The 25,405-nt window shown below is 37.2% G+C and overlaps 1 protein-coding gene across 4 annotated transcripts in view; it reads left to right on the top strand.

Moving 5' to 3' along the window:
* Positions 1 to 25,405, top strand: part of SCLT1 (sodium channel and clathrin linker 1) — a 285,252-nt gene that overhangs the window by 94,044 nt on the left and 165,803 nt on the right. For all 4 annotated transcript variants that reach the window (XM_060105958.1, XM_060105954.1, XM_060105951.1 and 1 more), the window contains 4 exons: positions 6,178 to 6,313; positions 18,086 to 18,208; positions 20,011 to 20,076; positions 24,595 to 24,665. In XM_060105958.1, coding sequence (XP_059961941.1) covers positions 6,178 to 6,313; positions 18,086 to 18,208; positions 20,011 to 20,076; positions 24,595 to 24,665 — 396 coding nt within the window. The remainder of the gene's footprint in view (positions 1 to 6,177; positions 6,314 to 18,085; positions 18,209 to 20,010; positions 20,077 to 24,594; positions 24,666 to 25,405) is intronic.

Below are 25,405 nucleotides of genomic sequence, written 5' to 3'. Positions count from 1 at the left end.
CCATGAGGACACGGGTGCTGGCAAGTGCCATTTTGGAGTCCTCTCTCTAACCTACTAGCACTGGGGGCCTGCCTGCCCAACAGCAGATAAGCTCCAATTCCAGGACCTCCCAGGTGAGCAGCCAGCCTTGCAGGGACCTGGCTCCACCCACCAGTGGACTGGAACCAACCCCAGGCCTCCCCAACACCCACACCCAGGTACCCTGGGGCTCCACTCTACCCGCCATCAGGTCAGAACCAGCCTTGGAACACCCCTGGACTTGCTGCCAGCCACACCAGGACCCAGCCCTGCCCATCAGCTAGCCAGGATCAGCCCCAGAATCTCCAGAGTCCCAGAGCCAGCTTCATTAGGATGTGACCCCACCCACCAGTAGGCTGACATCAGCACTGGACCCCCTGGGTCCCACAGCCAGCACCCAGGGAACCAGATCTGTATACCACTGGGCTGAGACCCACCCCCGTACCAGGTCATGCAACTAGCTATACCAGAACCCAGTACTGCCCACTAGTGGGCCAGCATCTACCCAAAGACGTCCCAGCCTGTGCATCCAACCATGCTGAAATCTGGCCTGACCACCAGCAGGCCAGCAGCCACCATGCAAGACAGGGCATAGCAGTCAACCAGCCTAGGAATGAGCCTTGTCTACCAGTGTGCCGAGAGTAGTCAGCCTCATCACACAGAAGGGCCCACACAGCCCACATATGGGGTCAAGTGCTGCTGGGCCCCATAGGATGTCTCTTACTTAATACCACTTCTCCAACATCTGGAAACATAACTGACCTACTTAATACTTAGAAATAAACATGGAAAATTAGGCAGAATGAGGAGTGAAGGAATATGTTCCAAATGAAGAGAAAACCCCAGAAGAACTAAGCCAAGTGGAGATAAGCAATCTACATGATAAAGAGTTCAAAAGAATGATAATAAAGATGCTCAGTGCAGCTCAGTGCTTTGTGTCCACCTAGAGGGGTGGGATAGGGAGGGTGGGAGGGAGATGCAGAGGGAAGAGATATGGGGATATATGTATATGTATATGTATAGCTGATTCACTTTGTTATACAGCAGAAACTAACACACCATTGTAAAGCAATTAAACTCCAATAAAGATGTTTAAAAAAAAAAGAAAATTCACTCTGGCAGAAGCTAAAATTTGATATGATTACATTAAATACAGATAAATCATAATTGATAAAGCCTGTCTTGTAAAAAAAATGTAAGTACATATTCACCTTATATTCAGGATATTTGCTTTTTCTTATAAATAGCTGTCAGAGTTTTATTTTCTAATCATCTTTCCTTTCTCCACTGATCTGATGTTATCTTTATTATAAACTAAATACATGCATTTGAGTTTGTAAAATAATCACAAAATGAGAAATACAGACACTTGAAAATGTTTAGAGAAAACTGTGTAACTCTGTGCTGATAAATGTGAAACTATAAGTGAAATAAACAATTTTCTATGAAAAAAAAAAGGTGCTCAGTGAACTCAGGAGAAGAATGAATGAACACAGTGAGAAGTTAGAAGTTTCTAACAAATAGTTAAAAAATTAAAAATATAAAGATGTAAACAGAGCTGAAGAAGATAATAACTGAAATAAAAAATACACTAGAAGGAATTAACAGTAGAGTATATGATACAGAGGAACAGATCAGTGAACTGGATGACAAAGTAGAAGAAATCACCTGAACTGAACAAAAAAAGAAAAAAGAGTTTTTTAAAAAGAGGACAGTTTAAGAGACCTCTGGGACAACATCAAGCATAATAACATTCAAAATATAGGAGTCCCAGAAGGAGGAAATAGAGAGAAAAGGGCAGAGGAGTTATTTGGAGAAATAATAGCTGAAAACTTTCCTGACCAGGGAAAGGAAGGTCCATGCAGGTCCAGGCAGCACACAGAGTCCCAAACAAAATGAATCCAAAGAAGTCCACACCAAGACACATTGTAATTAAAATGGCAAAAAGTTAAAGATAAAGGGAGAGTCTTAAAAGAAGCAAGGGAAAAGCAACTAGTAGCATACAGGGGAACTCCCATAAGGCTATCAATTGACTTTTTTTTTTTTTTTTTTTTTTTGCGGTTCATGGGGCCCTCACTGCTGTGGCCTCTCCCATCGCAGAGCATAGGCTCTGGTCATGCAGGCTCAGCGGCCATGGCTCACGGGCCCAGCCGCTCCGCAACATGTGGGATCTTCCCGGACCGGGGCACGAACCCGCGTCCCCTGCATCGGCAGGCGGACTCTCAACCATTGCACCACCAGGGAAGCCCTCAATTGACTTTTCAGCAGCAACTTTGTGAGCAGAAGGGATTGGCACAATTGATTCAAATTGATGAACATACCAACCAAGAATACTCTACTCAGCAAGGCTATCATTCAAATTTGAAGGAGAGATAAAGAGTTTTACAGACAAGCGAAAGCTACAGAGTTCAGCATCACTAAACCAGCTTTACAAGAGATATTAAAGGGACTTTTCTAAGTGGAAAGGACTACAACTAGAAATAGGAAAACTGTGCAAAGAAAAGTCTGATTGGTAAAGACAAACATACAGTAAAATAGATCATCCACTTATAAAGCTAGTAGGAAGGTTAAAAGACAAAAGAAGAAAAAACATCTATTTCCACAACAAGTATTTAAGGGATACACCCCACAAAAAGATATAAAATGTATCAAAAATGTTAAACATGGCAGGGGATTTTAAAAATGCAGGGTTGTCAGAATGGTTTGATCTTACGGATCATGAACTTAAAATAATCATATATGAATGAATTTAAAATATATATTATTTATTTTATATATATATATATATATATATATATATCTTTATAAATATAGTTATATATGAACCTCATTGTAACCACAAACCAAAAATCTGTAATAGATATGCAAAAAAGGAATCTAAACACCAAACTATAAACTATAACACTAAAGATAGTCATCCATTAGATCACAAGGATACAGAGCAAAAAAAAGAAAGGAAGAAGAGAGAACCACAAAAACCACCAGAAAACAATGAACAAAATGACAGTAAGTACATACATATCAATAATTATTTTAAATGTATTGGACTAAATGCTCCAAACAAAAGACTTAGAGTGACTGAATGGATACAGAAAGAAGGACTATATATATGCTTCCTAGAAGAGACTCACTTTAGATCTAAAGACACAGAGATGGAAAGTGAGAGTATGGAAAGAAGTTTTCCATACAAATGGAAACAAAAAGAAAGCTGGGGTAGCAATTCTTATATCAGACAAAACAGAGTTTAAAACAAAGACTGTTACAAGGGACAGAGAAGGACATTACATAATGATAATGGGATCAATCCAACAATATATAATAATTGTAAATATTTATGTCCCAACTTAGGAGCACCTAAATATGTAAATCAAATATAAGTAGACATAAAGGGAGAAATTGTGTTGAGTTACACAATAATAATATGGTACTTTAACACCCAACTTACATCAATGGAAGGTCATGCATCCAGACAGAAAATCAATAAGGAAACGCTAGCCTTACATCAGATAGACTTTATTTATATGTACATCTATGTATCTATATGTATGTATAAAACATTCCATCCCAAAAGCAACAGAATAAACATTCAACTACATATAGAACATTTTCCAGGATAGAGCACATACTAGGCCACAAAATAAGTCTCAGTAAATTTAAGAATATTGAAATTATATTAAACGTCTTTTACAGTCACAATGCTATGAGACTAGAAATAAACTACAATGAAAAAACTACCAAAAAAAAAAAAAAACCAGTGGAGGCTAAGCAATATGCTACTAAACAACCAATTGGTCACTGAGGAAATCAAACAGGAAGTCAAAAAATACCTGGAGTCAAATTAAAATAGAAATATAATGGTGGAAAAGCTTTGGGAAGCAGTAAAAGCTGTTCTCAGAGGAATGTTTCCAGCAATATAGGCCTACCTAAGGAAGTAAGAAAAATCTCAAATAAGCAATCTCACCTTACACCTAGAGGAACTAGAAAAAGAACTAATAAAACCCAAAGTCAGTAGAAGAAGAGGATCAGAGCAGAAATAAATGTAATAGAGACTTTAAAAAAATAGAGAGAATCAGTGAAACTAAACTCTGGTTCCTTGAAAAGATAAACAAAATTGATAAACCTTTAGCCAGAGTCATTAAGAAAAAAAAAGGACCCAAGTAAAATCAGAGATGAAAGACAATTTACAGATTCATATTTCTGTACTGACAATACAGAAATATGAAAGATCATAAGAGATTAGTGTGAAAAATTATACACCAATAAAATGGAGAACCAAGAAGAAACGAATAAATACCAGAGACGTACAATCTAGGTTCAAGACAAGGATGCCCACTCTCACCACTTTTATTCAACATAGTATTGGAAGACCTAGCCACAGCCATCAGACAAGAAAAAGAAATAAAAGGTATCCAAATCAGAAGGGAAGAGGTAAAATGTCTACTATACGTAGAAAATCCTAAAGATGCCACCAGAAAACTACTAGAGCTCATTAGTAAATTCAGTAAAGTTTCAGGATACAAAGTTAACATACAGAAATCTGTTGCATTTCTATACACTAACAATGAAGTATGAGAAAGATAAATTAAGGAAACAACCCCAATTTACCTTCACATCAAAGAGAATAAGATAGCTAGGAATAAACCTACCTAAAGAGGCACAAGACCTGTGTTCCAGAAACTGTAAGACATGATGAAAGCCGTCCAAGGACTAAATTCCAAAAGTTAAAGTTTGGAGAGATGAAAATTCCACTGAGACTGAGAAAGAGAGAAACACTGTACAGAATAGTTTAAAAAAAAATTCCAGAAGAGAATAAGCAATAGGTGGCATTTACAATTGATAGATTGGGAAACTGAGGCCAAAGGAGGTTAAGGAACTTGTCCAAAGTCACATAGCTAACTAAATGAGATACTAGTTTCAAATTCAGGCAGTTTGGTTAAGGCAATATGCCTGTAACTATTAAGGGTTCTTTTTTTTGTTTAGTTTTTGCTTTTTTTAAATTGAAGTATAGTTGCTGTGCAGTATTATATAAGTAACAGATGTACAATATAGTGATTCACAATCTTTAAAGGTTATACTCCATTTATAGTTATGATAAAATATTGGCTATATTCCCTGTGTTTTATAACATATCTTCTTAGCTTATTTTATATCTAATAATTTGTACTTCTTAATCCAGTATCCCTCTACTGCCTTTCCCCCCTTCCCTTGCCCCACTGGTACCTGAGGTTATTATCTTGTGACTTACTTGATGAACTTTGTTTTCAATAAATATGTTTTAAGATTGCGTTTTTCTAGTTTCAGTGGAGATTGTAGTGTTAGTAGATAATTCTGTTTAAATTATTTTAGAGAGATGGATGCAATTCCTTTGGGAAAGTTTTACTTTGAGATGTGTTTATTATAAATAATGTTTTCTGGTTACAATTATATAAATTCAGTGTTTCTAAGTTTTTCTGATATTAAAAAACATTTTTCCTTCTAGGAGTACATCATTTTGACATAAACACCTAATCAGTCTTTTAAGTTGAACCTTTCTATGCTTTTTTTTTTTTTTTGGTGTAATTTCAAAGCATGAAATACTTGTAATTTACTTTAATGTAAGGTTAAAGTTGAATTTAAGGCTTTCAGAGTTATGGTCAAATTTATGTAAGAAAGTGCTGGCAAGTAAATCCTCTAGTCTTGATTTCATAACCATCAAGAATTTTATTCTATGCTTTATAAACTGGAACTAGTGAGAAATCAGATGAGTTTTGTGAAACACAATGAAGAAATTAACAATAATTCTACAAGATTTAAAAATCCCTTTCCATTTAAGTAACTAGATGAAATTATCGTATTTAAAATTTTTTTCTGAATGACTTGTCAATTAATAAGGTATAATTTCAGTATTTTACCTCTTTAAAAAATTAAAATCTTCCTAGGACAAACTGAATTATGTATGTTTGAATTAATTATGACAAATTTAATTCATTCACAATCGTGATGTATTTTTTCTTATAGCACATTATTTAATGGTTTTAAAACACTTCTAAATTTAGAGGTTGACTTAAAAATGATTTTTGTGTAAATAGTGATTTTTTTGACCCAAATGTTTATTTAGTTGACCTGAAACAGTAATTACTATTACCAAAATTAGATTATTGTTAACTGTTTGTTCCAAAGGTTGCACAGTGAATTAAAAGATGCTGTTGAAAAGCAATTGGAGGCCATTCCCTTTGGCACAGAGATGGGAAATGAGATATGTACAGATGATGAAACAGTCAGGAATCTTCAAGAACAACTACAACTGGCCAATCAAGTGAGTGATATATGTATTGAATTATATCCTAAATAAACAGAGAGTTTCTAAAGAATTTATAGTCAGTCATTATTTATGAATGATAATAACAGAATATTGAAATTGTTACCATAATGATTTTCTACAGTTTGCAAAATAGTTAACAGGTAACAAAGCTTGTAATATGTACCCTCCCTGTATGTTATAAATGTAGCTGCCTTGTATATATTTTAACTGAATCATAATTCTTTTGGCATGATTTTTTAAGTGTTATAAAATATTTTAATGCCAAAGAAAAATTTTAAGAAAAGAATCAATTATCCACTTGCCTAAATTTCCATTTTTCATTTTCCTGTGTTTTCTCTTGATACTGTTTTCTTCAATTTTCAAAGATTATAGAATTATATTTTTCTAAAGTTATGCTTCTTTTAGAATTATACTTTTTCTCCTTTTTTCCTCCTTCATGGTAATTGAAATATTTGGGAAGCTATATTGTATATATCCTGCTTTCAGCACCACAGTTTTTTTTGGTTATATGTAAGCGAATTTTATTTTAATTTACAATTTTGCATCCTAGGTATCTCATATCTTTTATGGATTTTAATCCCATTCTTCTACCTTCCTGTGTGCCTCAGTTTCTTCATTTTATAAATGAGGATTAGAAATTCTTTATTACAATTTTGATTTTGTAGTTATCTATGAAAAGTCATATTTTTTTATTCCTTGGAAATTTGGTTTTGGAATTCTTTGCTTTTGAAAGTGATATTTTAAGTTAATCAGATAGGTTGTATCTACCTTGATAAGGAGCATTATGTAGCACTGAACTCTTTTTAATGTGTAAAGGGAAGGAATTTGAAAAATAATAGAGGCAAAAATGAGAAAAGCATGTTCTTTACTCTGTTCTAGACTAGTATTTCAGAAAGGATTTATTAATGTTGACATATAAATACATGAATATTAATGTAAACTTATAAATGCTTTCTAACAAGGTATTAAATATGTCTTTTGAAAGCTGCGGCAGAATATGCATTTCTCATTACTATTAAAAAATATTGTGACAGACCATATGTAAAAATACACCTTCAATATAGACACTGATTACTTGTCAGTCATACCTCAATAAATCCAAATTTTTTTTTATTTTATAAAAAGAAAAAAGAGTGTAAAACTAGATAGGATTTGTTTTTTGTTTTGTTTTCTTTTTTTGAAACTAGAAATCTTATGTCTAAAATGCATCTCCCTGTAGTACTTTTGTTGCTATAATTTCTTTTTGTTGTTGTTGCTATAAATTCTATTGCTAAATTTTGTTCTTTTTTTTTTAAACCACACTTGTTCTCTTGTTTCTCACCTCTTTCTCCTCCTATCTTCTCCTGTCTTTGCCTTTCTCCATCTCCATCTTACTTGGTACATATTATTTTTCTGAAGACGGGGTCCTACCTTTTTGCTACATTTTGGATCATTACTTCACAGAAGCTTTGGTGAGGTACAAGTTTGACCAGTCAAAAATGAAAAAGGAGGGGTTCCCTGGTGGCGCAGTGGTTGAGAGTCCAAGGAGCTTCTGGGCCTGTGAGCCATGGCCGCTGGGCCTGTGCCTCCGGAGCCTGTGCTCTGCAGCGGGAGAGGCCACAACAGTGAGAGGCCCGCATACCGCAAAAAAAAAAAAAGGTGATTTGTTAAAAACAAATTTTGCCACAATATCTGCAATGTATTTTGTATATAAGTATGGAATTTTAACTGAGTGAGAGTTTAGGCAATTTTATAAAGTATAAGTAATAGAAAATTAATAAATCCATAAAATAATGTCAAATGTTAATTCTGCTTATTACTTCTACATACATGTTTATTAAATTTATGATTAAGTTCTAGTAAAACACATAAAATTGTTTTGGTATCCATCACTAGATTGAAAGCCCTTTGTGTCGTGTGTGAAGACTAGGTGAATCCAAACTGAATAAATTTAAAACTCAATAAAATACAATTTATAGTATAATTGAGAGAAAGAGGGAGAATTCTTTATTATATTATGCTTTATTAAAGTAATAAGTCTAGAGAATTTAACAGAAGATTCAAATATCTTCATCCATTCCACAAATATTTATTCAGTGTCTATTATATATGAGGCACTGTGCTTAGTATTTATCATATACAGTGGAGAATGTTGGCTCCTACTTTTGTGAAACACACAAGCTTTTGGAAGAAAAGTTTGGTCAAACTTCTTGAGTTTGGTCCCCATTCTACTTTGTAGCTCTGTGATCTTGGGAAACTTCTTTGTGCTTCACCTTCTTCATTTATAAATGGAGATTATAATAATTCTTATTTTATGGAGTTCTTATGGTAATTAAAATTTTGAATCCCCATTAAGCACATAGGGTAATGCCTAGCACATGTGTGAGTTCATAAATCTACCTATTATTTTTATCACCTTTATCATTATTATTACTAAACAGCATGATAAAGCAGAATTAAAATTAGGTGCAAAAGGTTCTGTGTATCTCAAGTATAGTTACTTTGGGAGCCAGTAGCACTAGTACAATATCAAGTACCTAACTAAATATTTTTAGTTTGGAGTATTTTGTTCTCCTATAATAGTGTGATTTGTAAAAATCTTTCTGGAGGGCAGTTTGGCAATAAGAGCCCTAGAAATGTTCATATCCTTTAACCAATTAATTAGATGGTGACATCACATAGATTCTAGGAATCTGTCCTAAGAAACAGTATATAAAAATATCTGAATAAATATATTCATTATAGTAATGTTTTTTTTTTTTTTTTTTTTTTTTTTTTTTTTTTTTTTTTTGCCATACGCGGGCCTCTCACTACTGTGGCCTCTCCCATTGCGGAGCACAGGCTCCGGACGCGCAGGCTCAGTGGCCATGGCTCACGGGCCCAGCCGCTCCGCGGCATGTGGGATCCTCCCAGACCAGGGCACGAACCCGTGTCCCCTGCATCGGCAGGCGGACTCTCAACCACTGCGCCACCAGGGAAGCCCTATAGTAATGTTTTGATAGTGAAAAATTGGAAGTAGTTTAAAAACCTAAATCTGTGGAATCACTTAAATTGTGTTTTTTCCAAATGATGCGTTATACATTAGTACAGTGGTTCTCAAATTTTGGTGTGTATCATAATCACCCGAGGGCTTACTGAAATAAAGATTGTCACCCCCTCCCCCAAGTTTTTGATTCAAGAAGTCTACGATATGCCTCAATAATTTACATTTCTAACACGTTCTAAGGTATTGATGCTAGTCCTTTGAGAACCACTGGCTTAGGAGAATCTGGGCTTTCTTCATAGTCCAGATGACTCTTACAATCAGGCACATTTGGGAGACTGCACTCTGTTGAGTTATGAGTCATTTTTATGACTATTCTATTGAAAAGAAAGCAGTCTTAAGGAAGTAAAATGAATTGTACAGGGTCATTCAGCCAGAATTAGAAATCCAACCAAAATTCTGGTGCCAGATTCTGCTTTTTTTTTTTTGTCTGTTTTTTTTTTTACATCTTAATTGCAGTATAATTGCTTCACAATGGTGTGTTAATATCTGCTTTAAAACAAAATGAATCAGTTATACATATACATATGTTCCCATATCCCCTCCCTCTTGCATCTCCCTCCCACCATCCCTATCCCACACATCCAGGCGGTCACAAAGCACCGAGCTAATCTCCCTGTGCTATGTGGCTGCTTCCCACTAGCTATCTACCTTACGTTTGGTAGTGTATATATGTCCATGCCTCTCTTTTGCTTTGTCACAGCTTACCCTTCCCCCTCCCCATATCCTCAAGTCCATTCTCTAGTGGGTCTGTGTCTTTATTCCTGTCTTCCCTAGGTTCTTCATGACATATTTTTTCTTCTTAAATTCCATATATATGTGTTAGCATACAGTATTTGTCTTTCTCTTTCTGACTTACTTCACTCTGTATGACAGACTCTAGGTCTATCCACCTCATTACAAATAGCTCAATTTCATTTCTTTTTATGGCTGAGTAATATTCCATTGTATATATGTGCCACATCTTCTTTATCCATTCATCTGATGATGGACACTTAGGTTGCTTCCATCTCTGGGCTATTGTAAATAGGGCTGCTATGAACGTTTTGGTACATGACTCTTTTTGAATTATGGTTTTCTCAGGGTATATGCCTAGTAGTGGGATTGCTGGGTCATATGGTAGTTCTATTTGTAGTTTTTTAAGGAACCTCCATACCGTTCTCCATAGTGGCTGTACCAATTCACATTCCCACCAGCAGTGCAAGAGTCTTCCCTTTTTTCCACACCCTCTCCAGCATTTATTGTTTCTAGATTTTTTGATGGTGGCCATTCTGGCTGGTGTGAGATGATATCTCATTGAAGTTTTGATTTGCATTTCTCTAATGATTAAAGATGTTGAGCATTCTTTCATGTGTTTGTTAACAATGTGTATATCTTCTGTGGAGAAATGTCTATTTAGGTCTTCTTGTTTCTGTGCCAGTACCATACTGTCTTGATTACTGTAGCTTTGTAGTATAGTCTGAAGTCAGGGAGCCAGATTCCTCCCGCTCCATTTTTCATTCTCAAGATTGCTTTGGCTAATCGGGGTGTTTTGTATTTCCATAGAAATTGTGAAATTTTTTGTTCTAGTTCTGTGAAAAATGCCAGTGGTAGTTTGATAGGGATTGCATTGAATCTGTAGATTGCTTTGGGTAGTAGAGTCATTTTCACAATGTTGATTCTTCCAATCCAGGAACATGGTATATCTGTCCATCTATTTGTATCATCTTTAATTTCTTTCATCAGTGTCTTATAATTTTTTGCATACAGGTCTTTTGTCTCCTTAGGTAGGTTTATTCCTAGATATTTTATTCTTTTTGTTGCAATGGTAAATGGGAGTGTTTTCTTGATTTTACTTTCAGATTCTTCATCATTAGTATGTAGGAATGCCAGAGATTTCTGTGCATTAATGTTGTATCCTGCTACCAAATTCATTGATTAGCTCTAGTAGTTTTCTGGTAGCATCTTTAGGATTCTCTATGTATAGTATCATGTCATCTGCAAACAGTGACAGCTTTACTTCTTCTTTTCTGATTTGGATTCCTTGTATTTCCTTTTTTTCTCTGATTGTTGTGGCTAAAACGTCCAAAACTATGTTGAATAAGAGTGGTGACAGTGGGCAACCTTGTCTTGTTCCTGATCTTAGTGGAAGTGGTTTCAGTTTTTCACCATTGAGGATGATGTTGGCTGTGGGTTTGTCATATATGGCCTTTACCATGTTGAGGAGAGCTCCCTCTATGCCTATTTTCTGCACGGTTTTTATCATAAATGGGTGTTGAATTTTGTCGAAAAACTTTTTCTGCATCTATTGCGATGATGATATGGTTTTTCTCCTTCAATTTGTTAATATGGTGTATCACGTTGATTGATTTGCGTATATTGAGGAATCCTTGCATTCCTGGAATAAACCCCACTTGATCATGTTGTATGATGCTTTTAACGTGCTGTTGGATTCTGTTTGCTAGTATTTTGTTGAGGATTTTTGCATCTATGTTCATCAGTGATATTGGCCTGTAGTTTTCTTTCTTTGTGACATCCTTGTCAGGTTTTGGTATCAAGGTGATGGTGGCCTTGTAGAATGAGTTTGGGAGTGCTCCTCCCTCTGCTATATTTTGGAAGAGTTTGAGAAGGATAGGTGTTAGCTCTTCTCTAAATGTTTGATCGAATTCGCCTGTGAAGCCATCTGGTCCTGGGCTTTTGTTTGTTGCAAGACTTTTTTATCACAGTTTCAATTTCAGTGCTTGTGATTTGTCCGTTCATATTTTCTATTTCTTCCTGATTCAGTCTTGCCAGGTTGTGCATTTCTAAGAATTTGTCCATTTCTTCCAGGTTGTCCATTTTATTGGCATAGAGTTTGCTTGTAGTAATCTCTCATGATCTTTTGTATTTCTGCAGTGTCAGTTGTTACTTCTCCTTTTTCATTTCTAATTCTATTGATTTGAGTCTTCTCCCTTTTTTTCTTGATGAGTCTGGCTAATGGTTTATCAATTTTGTTTATCTTCTCAAAGAGCCAGCTTTTAGTTTTATTGATCTTTTCTATTGTTTCCTTCATTTCTTTTTTATTTATTTCTGACCTTATTTTTATGATTTCTTTCCTTCTGCTAACTTAGGGGTGTTTTTGTTCTTCTTTCTCTAATTGCTTTACATGCAAGATTAGGTTGTTTATTCGAGATGTTTCCTGTTTCTTAAGGTGGGATTGTATTGCTATAAACTTCCCTCTTAGAACTGCTTCTGCTGCATCCCATAGGTTTTGGGTTGTTGTGTCTCCATTGTCATTTGTTTCTAGGTATTTTTTAATTTCCTCTCTGATTTCTTCAGTGATCACTTCGTTATTAAGTAGTATATTGTTTAGCCGCCATGTGTTTGTATTTTTTACAGATCTTTTCCTGTAATTGATGTCTAGTCTCATAGCGTTGTGGTTGGAAAAGATGCTTGATGCAATATCAATTTTCTTAAATTTACCAAGGCTTGATTTGTGACCCAAGATATGATCTATGCTGGAGAATGTTCCATGAGCACTTGAGAAAAATGTGTATTCTCTTGTTTTTGGATGGAATGGCCTATAAATATCAATTGAGTCCATCTTGTTTAATGTATCATTTAAAGCTTGTGTTTCCTTATTTATTTTCATTTTGGATGATCTGTCCATTGGTGAAAGTGGGGTGTTACAGTCCCCTACTATGAATGTGTTACTGTCGATTTCCTCTTTTATGGCTGTTAGTAACTGCCTTATGTATTGAGGTGCTCCTATGTTGGCTGCATAAATATTTACAATTGTTATATCTTCTTCTTGGATCGATCCGTTGATCATTATGTAGTGTCCTTCTTTGTCTCTTCTAATAGTCTTCATTTTAAAGTCTATTTTGTCTGGTATGAGAATTGCTACTCCAGCTTTCTTTTGGTTTTCTTTGCATGGAATATCTTTTTCCATCCCCTTACTTTCAATCTGTATGTGTCTCTAGGTCTGAAGTGGGTCTCTTGTAGACAACATATATATGGGTCTTGTTTTTGTATCCATTCAGCCAATCTGTGTCTTTTGGTGGGAGCATTTTGTCCATTTACATTTAAGGTAATTATCGATATGTATGTTCCTATTCCCTTTTTCTTAATTGTTTTGGGTTTGTTATTATAGGTGTTTTCCTTTTGTTTCTTGTCAAGAAAAGATCCTTTAGCATTTCTTGTAAAGCTGGTTTGGTGGTTCTGAACTCTCTCGGCTTTTGCTTGTCTGTAAAAGTTTTAATTTCTCCATCAAATCTGAATGAAATCCTTGCTGGGTAGAGTAATCTTGGTTGTAGTTTTTTCTCCTTCATCACTTTAAATCTGTCCTGCCAGTCCTTTCTGGCTTGCAGAGTTTCTGCTGAAAGATCAGCTGTTAACCTTATGGGGATTCCCTTGTGTGTTATTTGTTGTTTTTCCCTTGCTGCTTTTAATATGTTTTCTTTGTATTTAATTTTTGACAGTTTGATTAATATGTGTCTTGGTGTATTTCTCCTTGAATTTATCCTGTATGGGACTCTCTGTGCCTCCTGGACTTGATTAACCATTTCCTTTCCCATATTAGGGAAGTTTTCAACTATAATCTCTTCAAATTTTTTCTCAGTCCCTTTCTTTTTCTCTTCTTCTTCTGGAAGCCATATAATTCGAATGTTGGTGCGTTTAATGTTGTCCCAGAGGTCTCTGAGACTGTCCTCAGTTCTTTTCATTCTTTTTTCTTTATTCTGCTCTGCAGAAGTTATTTCCACTATTTTATCTTCCACGTCACTTATCCGTTCTTCTGCCTCAGTTATTCTGCTATTGATCCCATCTAGAGTATTTTTCATTTCATTTATTGTGTTTCTAATTGTTGCTTGATTCATCTTTAGTTCTTCTAGGTCCTTGTTAACTGTTTCTTGCATTTTGTCTATTCTATTTCCAAGATTTTGGATCATCTTTACAATCATTATTCTGAATTCTTTTTCAGGTAGACTGCCTATTTCCTCTTCATTTTTTAGGTCTGGTGGGTTTTTATCTTGCTCCTTCTCCTGCTGTGTTTTTCTGTCTTGTCATTTTGCTTATCTTACTGTGTTTGGGGTCTCCTTTTTGAAGGCTGCAGATTCGTAGTTCCCATTGTTTTTGGCGTCTGTCCCCAGTGGCTAAGGTTGGTTCAGTTGGTTAAGCAGGTTTCCTGGTGGAGGGGACTAGTGCCTGTGTTCTGGTGGATGAGGCTGGATCTTGTGTTTCTGTTGGGCAGGTCCACATCTGGTGGTGTGTATTGGGGTGTCTTTGGACTTTTTATGATTTTAGGCAGTCTATCTGCTAATGGGTGGCGTTGTGTTCCTGTCTTGCTAGTTGTTTGGCATAGGGTGTCTAGCACTGTAGCTTGCTTGTTGAGTGAAGCTGGGTGCTGGTGTTGAGATGGAAATCTCTGGAAGATTTTCGCCATTTGATGTTATGCGGAGCTGGGAGTTCTCTTGTGGACCAGTGTCCTGAAGTTGGCTCTCCCACCTCAGAGGCCCAGCACTGACTCCTGGCTGCAGCACCAAGAACCTTTTATCCACATGGCTCCTCAATTTGGGATGATTCGTTGTCTGTTCATGTATTCCACAGATGCAGGACACATCAAGTTGATTGTGGAGCTTTAATCCGCTGCTTTTGTGGCTGCTGGGAGAGATTTCCCTTTCTCTTCTTTGTTCTCACAGCTCCTGGGTCTCAGCTTTGGATTTGGCCCCGCCTCTTCGTGTAGGTCGCTGGAGGGCGTCTGATCTTCGCTCAGACAGGACAGTGTTAGAAGAGCAGCTGCTTCGGGGCCTCTGTCTCACGCAGGCCGGGGGGAGGGGAGGGGCATGGAGTGCGGGGCAATCCTGCGGTGGCAGAGGTCGGCGTGACGTTGCACCAGCCCGAGGCTCGCCATGCTTTTTCCCGGGGAAGCCGTCCCTGGATCCCGGGACCCCGGCAGTGCCGGGCTGCACAGGCTCCGCGTAAGGGGTGTGTGGACAGTGACCTGCGCTCGCACACTGGCCTCTTGGCGGTGGCAGCAGCAGCCTTGGCGTCTCATGCCCGTCTCTGGGGTCTGCGCTGATCACAGCGGCTCGTGCCCGTCTCTGGATCTCCTTTAAGCAGCACTCTTAATCCCCTCTCCTTTCACACCAGGAAACAAAGAGGCAAAAAAATGTCTCTTGCCTCTTCGGCAGGTCCAGACTTTTTTCGGACTCCCTCCTGGCTGGCCGTGGTGCACTAACCCCCTGCAGCCTGTGTTCACCCTGCCAACCCCAGTCTTCTCCCTGGGCTCTGACCGAAGCCCAAGCCTCAGCTCCCAGCCCCAGACAAACCTCTCGGGCTGGTGAGTGTCAGTCAGCACTGATCCTCTGTGCGGGAATCTCTCTGCTTTGCCCTCCGTACCCCTTGCGCGCTCTCCTCCGTGGCTCCGAAACTTCCCCTTCCGCCACCCGCAGTCTCCGCCCACGAAGGGGCTTCCTAGTGTGTGGAAACCTTTCCTCCTTCACAGCTCCGTCCCACTGGTGCAGGTCCCGTCCTTATCCTTTTGTCTCTGTTTATTCTTTTTTTCTTTTGCCTTACCCAGGTACGTGGGGAGTTTCTTGCCTTTTGGGAGGTCTGAGGTCTTCTGCCAGTGTTCAGTAGGTGTTCTGTAGGAGTTGTTCCACGTGTAGCTGTATTTCTCATGTATCTGTGTGGAGGAAGGTGATCTCTGCGCGTTACTCTTCCGCCATCTTCATCGGAAGTCAGATTCTGCTTTTGTCTATGTATTTTTAAACTACATACGTTTTAGGCAAAACTAATCAATAATTTTAAAAGTCAGGATAAAGGTTATTTTGGGAGGATTGTAGTATCTGTAAGAAAGGGGCAACTGGCTTCTAGCTGCTGGTAATAATGTTCTCTTTCGTGAACTGGGTGCTGGTTACATGGGTGCACTTACTGTACAAATTTATGATCTGTGTGTTTCTGAATGCAAGCTATGCCTCAGAAATCGTTTCCTTAAAGCTTATAAATGTACATTTATTTGAAGTGTATACTCATTAGTTTCCAAAAATGCATATCTTTTTACTACACCTTCTTACCTACTTCCTAAATCTTAGAGAATTAGCTCTGACCTGGGATTTAAAAGCTTGGGCTTTAGGGACAAAGAGATGAAGGTTTCTTCTTGATTCTGTCAACAGCTTGCTGAGGTAACTATACTTCAATTTTTAAAAAGTACATGCAAAAAAGAAAAACAGAGAATAATGCTTTTTATATGCTAGCTTAAAGTTTCTCAACCTTTTTGGTTTCAGGACCCCTCTTCAGTATGCTTAAAAATTATTGAGGACTCCAAAGAGTTTTTTTTGTGTGGGGGGGTATTTATCATATTACTAATTAAAACTAAGACATTTTTAGAAACAACTGGGAGCCTAAGAGTGAATTTTGGTAGCCATCAGAGCAATGACAGCATCACACAGTACATTATATATACTTTGGAAAACTGTACTGTACACTCATGAGAGGATGAGAGTGAAAAAGGCAAATAATGTCTTCATATTATTATGAACAAAATTTTTTCCTCAAGGGCCCCTATATCGCTTTTGAGAATACCTATATTGAAAGAATAGTTAATGACCTGAAAAAATTCTCATTATAAAATTCCAGGTGAAAAATAGACAATACAAACAGCACACTATGTGTTTCCCAGTTTTTTTAAAGAAAAAAAATACGAAACTCTCCCCCCCAAATCACATTTGTAAACAAGACTACATCCAACATTCATAAAGATGTTTATATCCAGATGTTAGCAGTATTTATTATCAGGCGCTAAAAAATATTAGGTAATTTTATTTTCTTCTCTGTTTTTCTGTACTTTCCTAATTTTCTATGATAAACATTTATTACTTTTGCAGTCAGGAAAAAAACCTCTTGTACTTTACCAGGGACACTTTTCATCAGTAATTTCTCTGGCTTACACTTTCTGGAACAAGAAAGTGATTAAAGGGTTTTAATTTTAGCTATTAAATCTGAATAAAAAGAAAATTTCAAAGTAAGGAATTTTCATCTTTAGGTTTATTCTCTAAATAATTTTTTTGGGGGGGTATGCAGGCCTCTCACTGTTGTGGCCTCTCCCTCTGTGGAGCATAGGCTCCAGACACGCAGGCTCAGCGGCCATGGCTCAGAGGGCCATCCGCTCCACGGCATGCGGGATCCTCCCGGACCAGGGCACGAACCTGTGTCCCCCCATTGGCAGGCGGACCCCCAACCACTGCGCCACCAGGGAAGCCCTAAAATAATTTTTAAAATATATTTATTTATTTATTTTTGTCTGCATTAGGTCTTCATTGCTGCACATGGGCTTTCTCTAGTTGCAGTGAGCAGGGGCTACTCGTCGTTGTGGTGTGTGGGCTTCTCATTGCAGTGGCCTCTCCCATTGCGGAGCACGGGCTCCACGTGTGCGGGCTTCAGCAGTTTTGGCTTGTGGGCTCTAGAGCACAGGCTCAGTAGTTGTGGCGCATAGGCTTAGTTGCTCCACGGCATGTGGGATCTTCCCGGACCAGGTCTCAAACCTGTGTCACCTGCATTGGCAGGCAGATTCTTAACCACTGTGCCACCAGGAAAGTCCCTCTAAATAATTTTATTTACAACTTTATATCATCAAAAATATTACAAGTATCCGATCTTAGACAAGTTCTATTTTTATTTTGTGACTTTATATACAAGAACTCATTCTGTAAAAGAATATGATTCATTTGTACTATGCAGTAGCCTGCTAATAATTTAATGAGTTCTGAAATGTTTTTCTTTTATAGGAAAAAACTCAGGCTATAGAACTCTGGCAGACTGTTTCTCAGGAGCTGGACAGACTACAGAAACTTTACCGGGAACATATGACTGAGGCCCAGATTCATGTACTTGAAAGTCAAAAACAAAAGGTAATCTTGGATTTCATGGTTTTCTTGTATATCAGTAAGAAGTTGCATTCTGGAGAAACTCAGTTTTGGAGAAGAATGCCTAAGTCTACTGTGTTATTTATGTTGGCAGTAAATTGATCTTCAGTGGTTAGAAATCTTTTCAACACATAAGATAATCAAAACTGTGCCTAGTGTACATAGGGTTTTTTTTTTTACATAGGGTTTTATAATGTGATTAGCAACGAATGTTGTATTTAGTGCTAATAAGCAGCTCTAAGATTATTATGTGTAAATGGATCTCCAAAACTTTTATATTGTTGATTTCTTTTACCTGGTTAAAAAAGACAAAGACTGATCATTAGACCATGGACAGTGAAGAAGCCTGCTCAAATGTGATGACAACACTTGTGAAATGAAAATGTTAACAACCTTAAATGTGACCTTTTACTAAAATGTGAAGTTTGTCTAACATAAATTAAGCAGAATAGGATTTTACGATAGGAATGCTCTTAATGGTTATTAAGGACTTCTTTCTATCCAAAGCAAGAATCATTTTATATTCTTTTAAAGTGGACATATAGCTTTTGTTTTATAACCTCTGTTGACAAGAACTTACTATCTCACAAGACCATCCATTCCATTGGAAAATCTACCTCCCTTATCTTTCCATTGATTCTTTTTCTGCTAGGTACATTGAAATCTATGGAGAAATTCCAATTCTGATTCCTTTCCTGTGGATTTTTGAGAAGGCAACTGTTTAAATATACTGGTTATCATGCCTCTCTTCAACTCTCATTTATAGACTTTTCAAATTCCAGTTTATGACTGTTCCTATTATTATCACTGTAACTAGGAATTTCTACCTAAGGAAGTCATAATAATAATTAATGATGCTTTGAAGTTTACAAAATGATTTTTCTATACATGCCCTGGTTTGAAAATAATCCACATGTAGTCTGTGCCGTAACACTTACCTCTGAGATCTGGAAACCATTTCTAATATAAGTTTGCTCTTTTAAGGCTGTTTCTTCATTAGGTCAATCAACTAAGCCATTGGGTTTAGGGATTTTTTTCCACTTAAATAAGATCATTCTTATGCTATAGCTTTGCAATTAGGGTTTTTTTCTTTCCTTTTTTTTATTTGGCTACACCTCTCAGCAGGTTGGGTCTTAGTTCCCCAACCAGGGATTGAACCCATGTCCCCTGCATTGGAAGGCAGATTCTTAACCCCTGGACCACCAGGGAAGTCCCTGCAGTTAGGGTTTTTTTGTGTTTGTTTGTTTGTTTTTGTATACGACTTAACAAATAATACTCTATCCTTATTTCCCTAGTTATCCATCAATCTTGAATTCTGTCATCTGACATATGATGTTTAATCCGATCATAACAGATAATCAAAAAACTTAAAACTTGTGGGGCATTCAAGCCATGAGAATTTTAAAGAAGGAGGAAAGGCACAGTAACTCCTCTGCTGTGGTTTGTACTGTAGGTTTTGAATAGGTTTGAATATGGTTTGTCAATATTGGGTAAGGTCTCTCTAGCATATCTATCTACTAATGGATTGATTTCTAGAAATAATGATTTCACATAAAACATAAATAGCTACATTAGTTTCCACATTGCCACCTTATTTAATTCTGTAATCATTAAAAATGTTTTATCTTTTTATTTCTTCAACTGTTAATTCACACAGTACTTGTGAGAAGAAATACAACTGATGTCATCTAGATTTAGGTATAATGATTTTAGCCTTGATTTTAATTTAATTTTAAATATGGGTTGCAAACAAAATGCTATTTATGTATTCCCTCTTCCTACTACAGGATCAGCTGACCAATTTTCAACAACTGACCAAGCAACTTCATGTAACTAATGAGAACACAGAAATGGTAAGTCAAAATATCCATTTAATGCACTTGTTATATAAACTAGAAATTGTCACTATAAGTAATAATGTTTATTTTTGCTAAGGCAAATCAACAAGAAAAAAATAGTTGAAATTAAAATAGGTAAGCAGTACCCTTTTCTTTTTATCTGTCTTTTTCTTTCACATTCAGCAGCATGACATGAGGGTTCACACTAGTTTCCAGAGATTTAAAGCTAACATCTATCTGAAATATATCCTAATCTGAAAATACTCTTAGAGTCCTTGGTAAGATTTCCTGAGAGTAATCTTGACTGTGAGCTCCTCAAGAGTAGGACTCATGCTTTGTTCTTAGTATTTCATCTAGAACATAGTTAGGTATACACTAAGAATGGTGGAACTTTTAGACAAATGGTAACCCAAATCCTTAAAAACAATAAAACACTAAGAATCATTTGTTAGTTGATTGACCACCACTCACCTAAATTGCTACACCTAAATTTCCCTTTAATTTTTTCCCAAAAGAAATACAATTAGCCTTCCCAGTTCTGCTCTTTACCTTTTTCCCCACCTCTCACTTTTATTTTCTTATTCTCTTCTTTTCCTTCTTGGAATTTTATTTCACCTCATTGTTGAGTAATAGGATTATGACATCCCAGGTAATTCCTCTCTTTCCTTTCTTCATTTTGCTTAGTTTCCCTGCTAATTCAGAATTAGCAGGGTAGTACCTAATAAAAATGTCTTTGTTTAATAGTGGAGTTGTGCCATCAAAAGTAAGTTTATCCAATTTTATTGTACTTAAAAAAACTTTCTCCTTTAACCATGTAAAAAATTATTAAATAAATTTCTCCCTATTTTACTTATGTTAACATTTGGAATTTCTAATCACTTATAATTTTTGATAGTACACTTCTTAGAGTTTTAAAATAGTATTAAAGTACTCCAAAATAAAATGATGACTGATTTCCATAATTAAGAAATCCTGGGCTTCCCTGGTGGCACAGTGGTTGAGAGTCCTCCTGCCGATGCAGGGGACGAGGGTTCATGCCCCCATCTGGGAAGATCCCACGTGCCGCGGAGCGGCTAGACCCGTGAGCTATGGCCGCTGAGCCTGCGCGTCCGGAGCCTGTGCTCCTCAATGGGAGAGACCACAACAGTGAGAGGCTCGTGTACCTCAAAAAAAAAAAAAAAGAAATCCTGTTTCTACATGACATTAATAGTTTACCTACCATAACAATTGTTTATGCTTTTTTTCAGTATTTCCTAGAATTGTGCAGATTACATAATCCTTTGGTATTTTGTACCACAGGGCCCATATTTTATTATATACAGCCCCAAATCATTCTGATGTAAGTCATAGAAAAACATATTTGAATATTTACAGGACATACTTTAAAAATTTCTAAGGCATTCATAGTTATAGGCCAAAACTAAGAATAATAAGCTATGGTTACAATAAAAGTGATAAAGTGACAAGTTGGATTAAGCATTGTGTTATAACGAACAAAGAAAAGACTACCCTGGTTGTTAAAATAGAGGAAATTGGCTAAGAGAAATTTTTAAGACTTGAGTTTTTCTTAATGTATCAATTGTTAAGGTATTAAACATGACTCTACTAAGTGTAAAGGAGGTTTAAGTGATAGTAAAGGTTTTGTAAATCTCAAAGAGCATTCAGAGCATGGTCATAGGAGCAAGTTTGAGTCAAAATCAAATAACTTCCATTAAAAAGTTTTCTGATTACATGAATAAACTCATGAAATGAATAGGCTCCTATAGATGTACAATAAATTGATGAGTATATAACAAGTAAATAAAATCTTTTATAACCAATGTACTTTAGTGACATGCAGAAGGTAAAATGCCCTGACCCAAATGGCACCTAAAAATACAAGTTTATATTTATTTATTTTTACTGTAGATGCAATAAGAGTTTACATTTCCTAGAAATTCTCTTTACTGAAATCATATTTTTCTTGAGATTTACTCATCTCTATAAAATAACTCAAAAATATTTGTTAATTGCGTATTAAGTTCCTTCTACTGCTGTAGTTTCTCTAGTTGCAAAAGAAATGTGCATCTATCCACAAAGCCCCTGTCTAGTTGGAAAAACAGAAATGACATATGAAATAATTGGTGAATAAGGCGCTAAGATGGATGATTGAAAGGGATTCTCTGGACCTTTATGAATCTCCAAATTCTATAGTATTGATATAGTATATAATTTTTTGTGAACATAAATACAGAGCATCATAAAGCCATATTCAGATGCAGTTGTTGAACTCTTACTAGGCTTGCTAGCAAGTTATGTGTGTTTGTTCTCAACACCAGCTTCTTAAAATTCACGATTCTAATTTATACTTCTAATTACTCTATATAATCTACCTTTAAGGTGCTCCCAAATAATAAAAAACACAAGCATTAATTATACCAGTTCCAAGACTATATATATAGTAAAACATGAATGGTACATTATAAACATTATAAAAGGGAATCAATTTGGTCTGAAGTCGTTGAGATAGCTTTACAGGAGAATTTGAAATGATATTAAAGATCATCCTTTCCCTCAAGTGATATAGGCATCCTTCTATTAAATGCTTTACAGTTTAGATGATCCTCTAGCCTCTGCTTTGAATATCTCCTGTAAGAGATCTTGTCATTTCCCCAAAGAGCCTGTTCCTTTGAACTCTGATTATTAGAAAGCTAAAATCTCTCTTACCAGGCTTCCTCCCAGTGATATATGGTTTTATCTTTGGGAGTAACATAGAACAAGCTCAATTCTTTTTTAAGTCAACCCTTCGGTTATTTGCATATAATCATATGTCTGTTGTAACTCATGCCCAGTGTTACAATTTTTTGTTTTGTTTTGTTTTAACTTTTCTGGTGTGGTGTAATTTACCTACCTTTCATTATTCTATCCCTCTTTTTCTGAATGCCAAAATTGGTCTCTTAAATTGTGGTCTGTGAATTGAATACTAAATTCTGTTCTGGAGTAGTTTACTTCCCGAGATAAAGATAAAGATGCAGTCCTCAGACGCTCTTTCATGTCTCAGTTAAGGCATTCATTCATTCACTCATTCATTCCTCAAAGGTATAAGTGCTTAGAATGTACGGAATCATGTGCTAGATGCTGGGAGTTCTGGGTGCAGCTGGTCTTCGAAAACAGGCACATGTTGTAGCCAGGAATATACGTAGACTTTAAACATAGTACTTAAGTACAGTGCAATGTGCATTGTAAAAGTATATGTAAAGTTTTATCAAAATGCAAAAAGGGGGCCTCCCTGGTGGCGCAAGTGGTTGAGAGTCCGCCTGCCGATGCAGGGGATACGGGTTCGTGCCCCGGTCTGGGAGGATCCCATATGCCGCGGAGCGGCTGGGCCCGTGAGCCATGGCCGCTGGGCCTGCGCGTCCGGAGCCTGTGCTCCACAACGGGGGAGGCCACAACAGTGAGAGGCCCGCATACCGCAAAAAAAAAAAAAAAAAAAATGCAAAAAGGAAGCAATCAGTTTTGCCTTAGAGTGACCACACAGGTTATGCAGGGATGAATGCTGGCTGAATGAGGACATCCCAAGTAGAGGAAAATAGAAAAGTGTCTTAAAAATATGAAGTCAATGAAGTTGGGGGTAAAACCAGCACTTACAGAAGATAATCAATTCCCTTAAAAAATTTTATTCTACAGTTGGAAGACTGCTTCATAACTTACTTTAGCATTAGCAGACCCTGAGGAAAGGGTTCCAGAGCATGTCATTTATTTGGGAGATAATACCATGAAAAACCAGTAGGGGAGTGGAGAAGCAAGACTAGGAAGGGAAGAGAAGGCAACCAATAAAGGGTTTTTATCAATCAAGCAAATTAACACTGTGGGTAACTGAAACTTAATCCCACTGCTGAACTGTGGAAGCCAGTAAAGAAACAGCCTCAGTTATTCCACCACGGGCCATGGGAGTTGGGGATTTTTACCCACCAATTCCATTCGGTCATTGTTTTGGGGCTCTTATAGAACAGGCTGGAGGCATGAATTCTACACTACCTATATAGCCTTCTGCGTAGTTTGGTGAGCAAAGGAGGCTCAGAAGACCAGAAAAAGCCAGAAGACACAGAAATGCAAATGCAAGTAGTTTGAAGTGAAGCAGGTGTCCACTGAAGTAGTGAAGGCAGGGAAAGATGGCCAGGGTTATATTTTATCATTAAAAAGATCTAATCATGGGCCTCCCTGGTGGCGCAGTGGTTAAGAGTCCGCCTGCCGATGCAGGGGATACGGGTTCGTGCCCCGGTCTGGGAGGATCCCGTATGCCGCGGAGCGGCTGGGCCCGTGAGCCATGGCCGCTGGGCCTGCGCATCCGGAGCCTGTGCTCCGCAACGGGAGAGGCCACAACAGTGAGAGGCCCACATACCGCAAAAAGGAAAAAAAAAAAAAAAAAAAAGATCTAATCATTATCATGACTTCATTTCATTTTTTTCTACTCATATACCCTGTAGTTAGTCTTTAAAGATACAGTTTTAAATGTTCTGATACTGAATGTTTCTATTTTTTTTCTTTTGGCAGACTAATCAACACTTTTTGAAAACAGTAACTGAACAAAATGTGGAAATCGAGCAACTCCGAAAACAACTTAGGTATTTTCAAAAATGATTTTTGTTATTTTATTAATAATTACTTTTCTTCAGGGGAAGCACTGGTGTCATAATTTTTCCCCTGAGTGTTTTTTTTTTTTCCCTCCCTTTTAAGCTGCTGTCAGTAGCTTCTTGTGTGCATGATCTTTTGGGACAAGAAGAAACTGAAATCAAGACTATTAGTCAGGCGACAACTATAATACATATATGTGAAGGCTGTTCCATGATGGCAAAACTAGTGCTTATGGAAGAAAATCAGTCCTCTTCCTGGGACTTCTGGGAACCAAGCCAGCCCCTCCACCAGCCCCCAGGGCCTTGCCTTCTGGACACCCCAGGTCCCATTGGCCTCTGGACACTGTCTTCCCACCAGAGCCCCGCCCTCTTCCGAGGGCTGTCTGTAATGGCCCACAGATCCCCAATTCCCGGATCCCCTCTTCCCCACCCCCAGGCAGGGGCAGAATAAATGTTTATATGGATTTTAGAGCTCAAAAAAAAAAAAAGAAGGAAAGAAAGAAAGAAAGAAAGAAAGAAAGAAAATCAGTCCTCTTAAAAAAATTGTCTACACATACCTTTCTTTGTATTCTCCCATAAGAAGACCCTAAGAGTTTGAAAGCACGTAGTTTATTTAGAGGTAATACCAGTAGAGGTAATACCAGGAGAGGAGTGGGGAAGTGAGATAGGGAAGGGGAGGAGAAGACAGCCAATAAGGGGTTTTTAAAAACCAGGCAACTTAATACTGTATG

The sequence above is a fragment of the Mesoplodon densirostris genome, chromosome 1 (genome assembly GCF_025265405.1).
Source record: "Mesoplodon densirostris isolate mMesDen1 chromosome 1, mMesDen1 primary haplotype, whole genome shotgun sequence".
NCBI classification, from domain to species: Eukaryota; Metazoa; Chordata; class Mammalia; order Artiodactyla; family Ziphiidae; genus Mesoplodon; species Mesoplodon densirostris.
The sequence above is the reverse complement of the archived record's forward strand: the minus strand, read 5'-3'. Positions and strand labels throughout refer to the sequence as shown.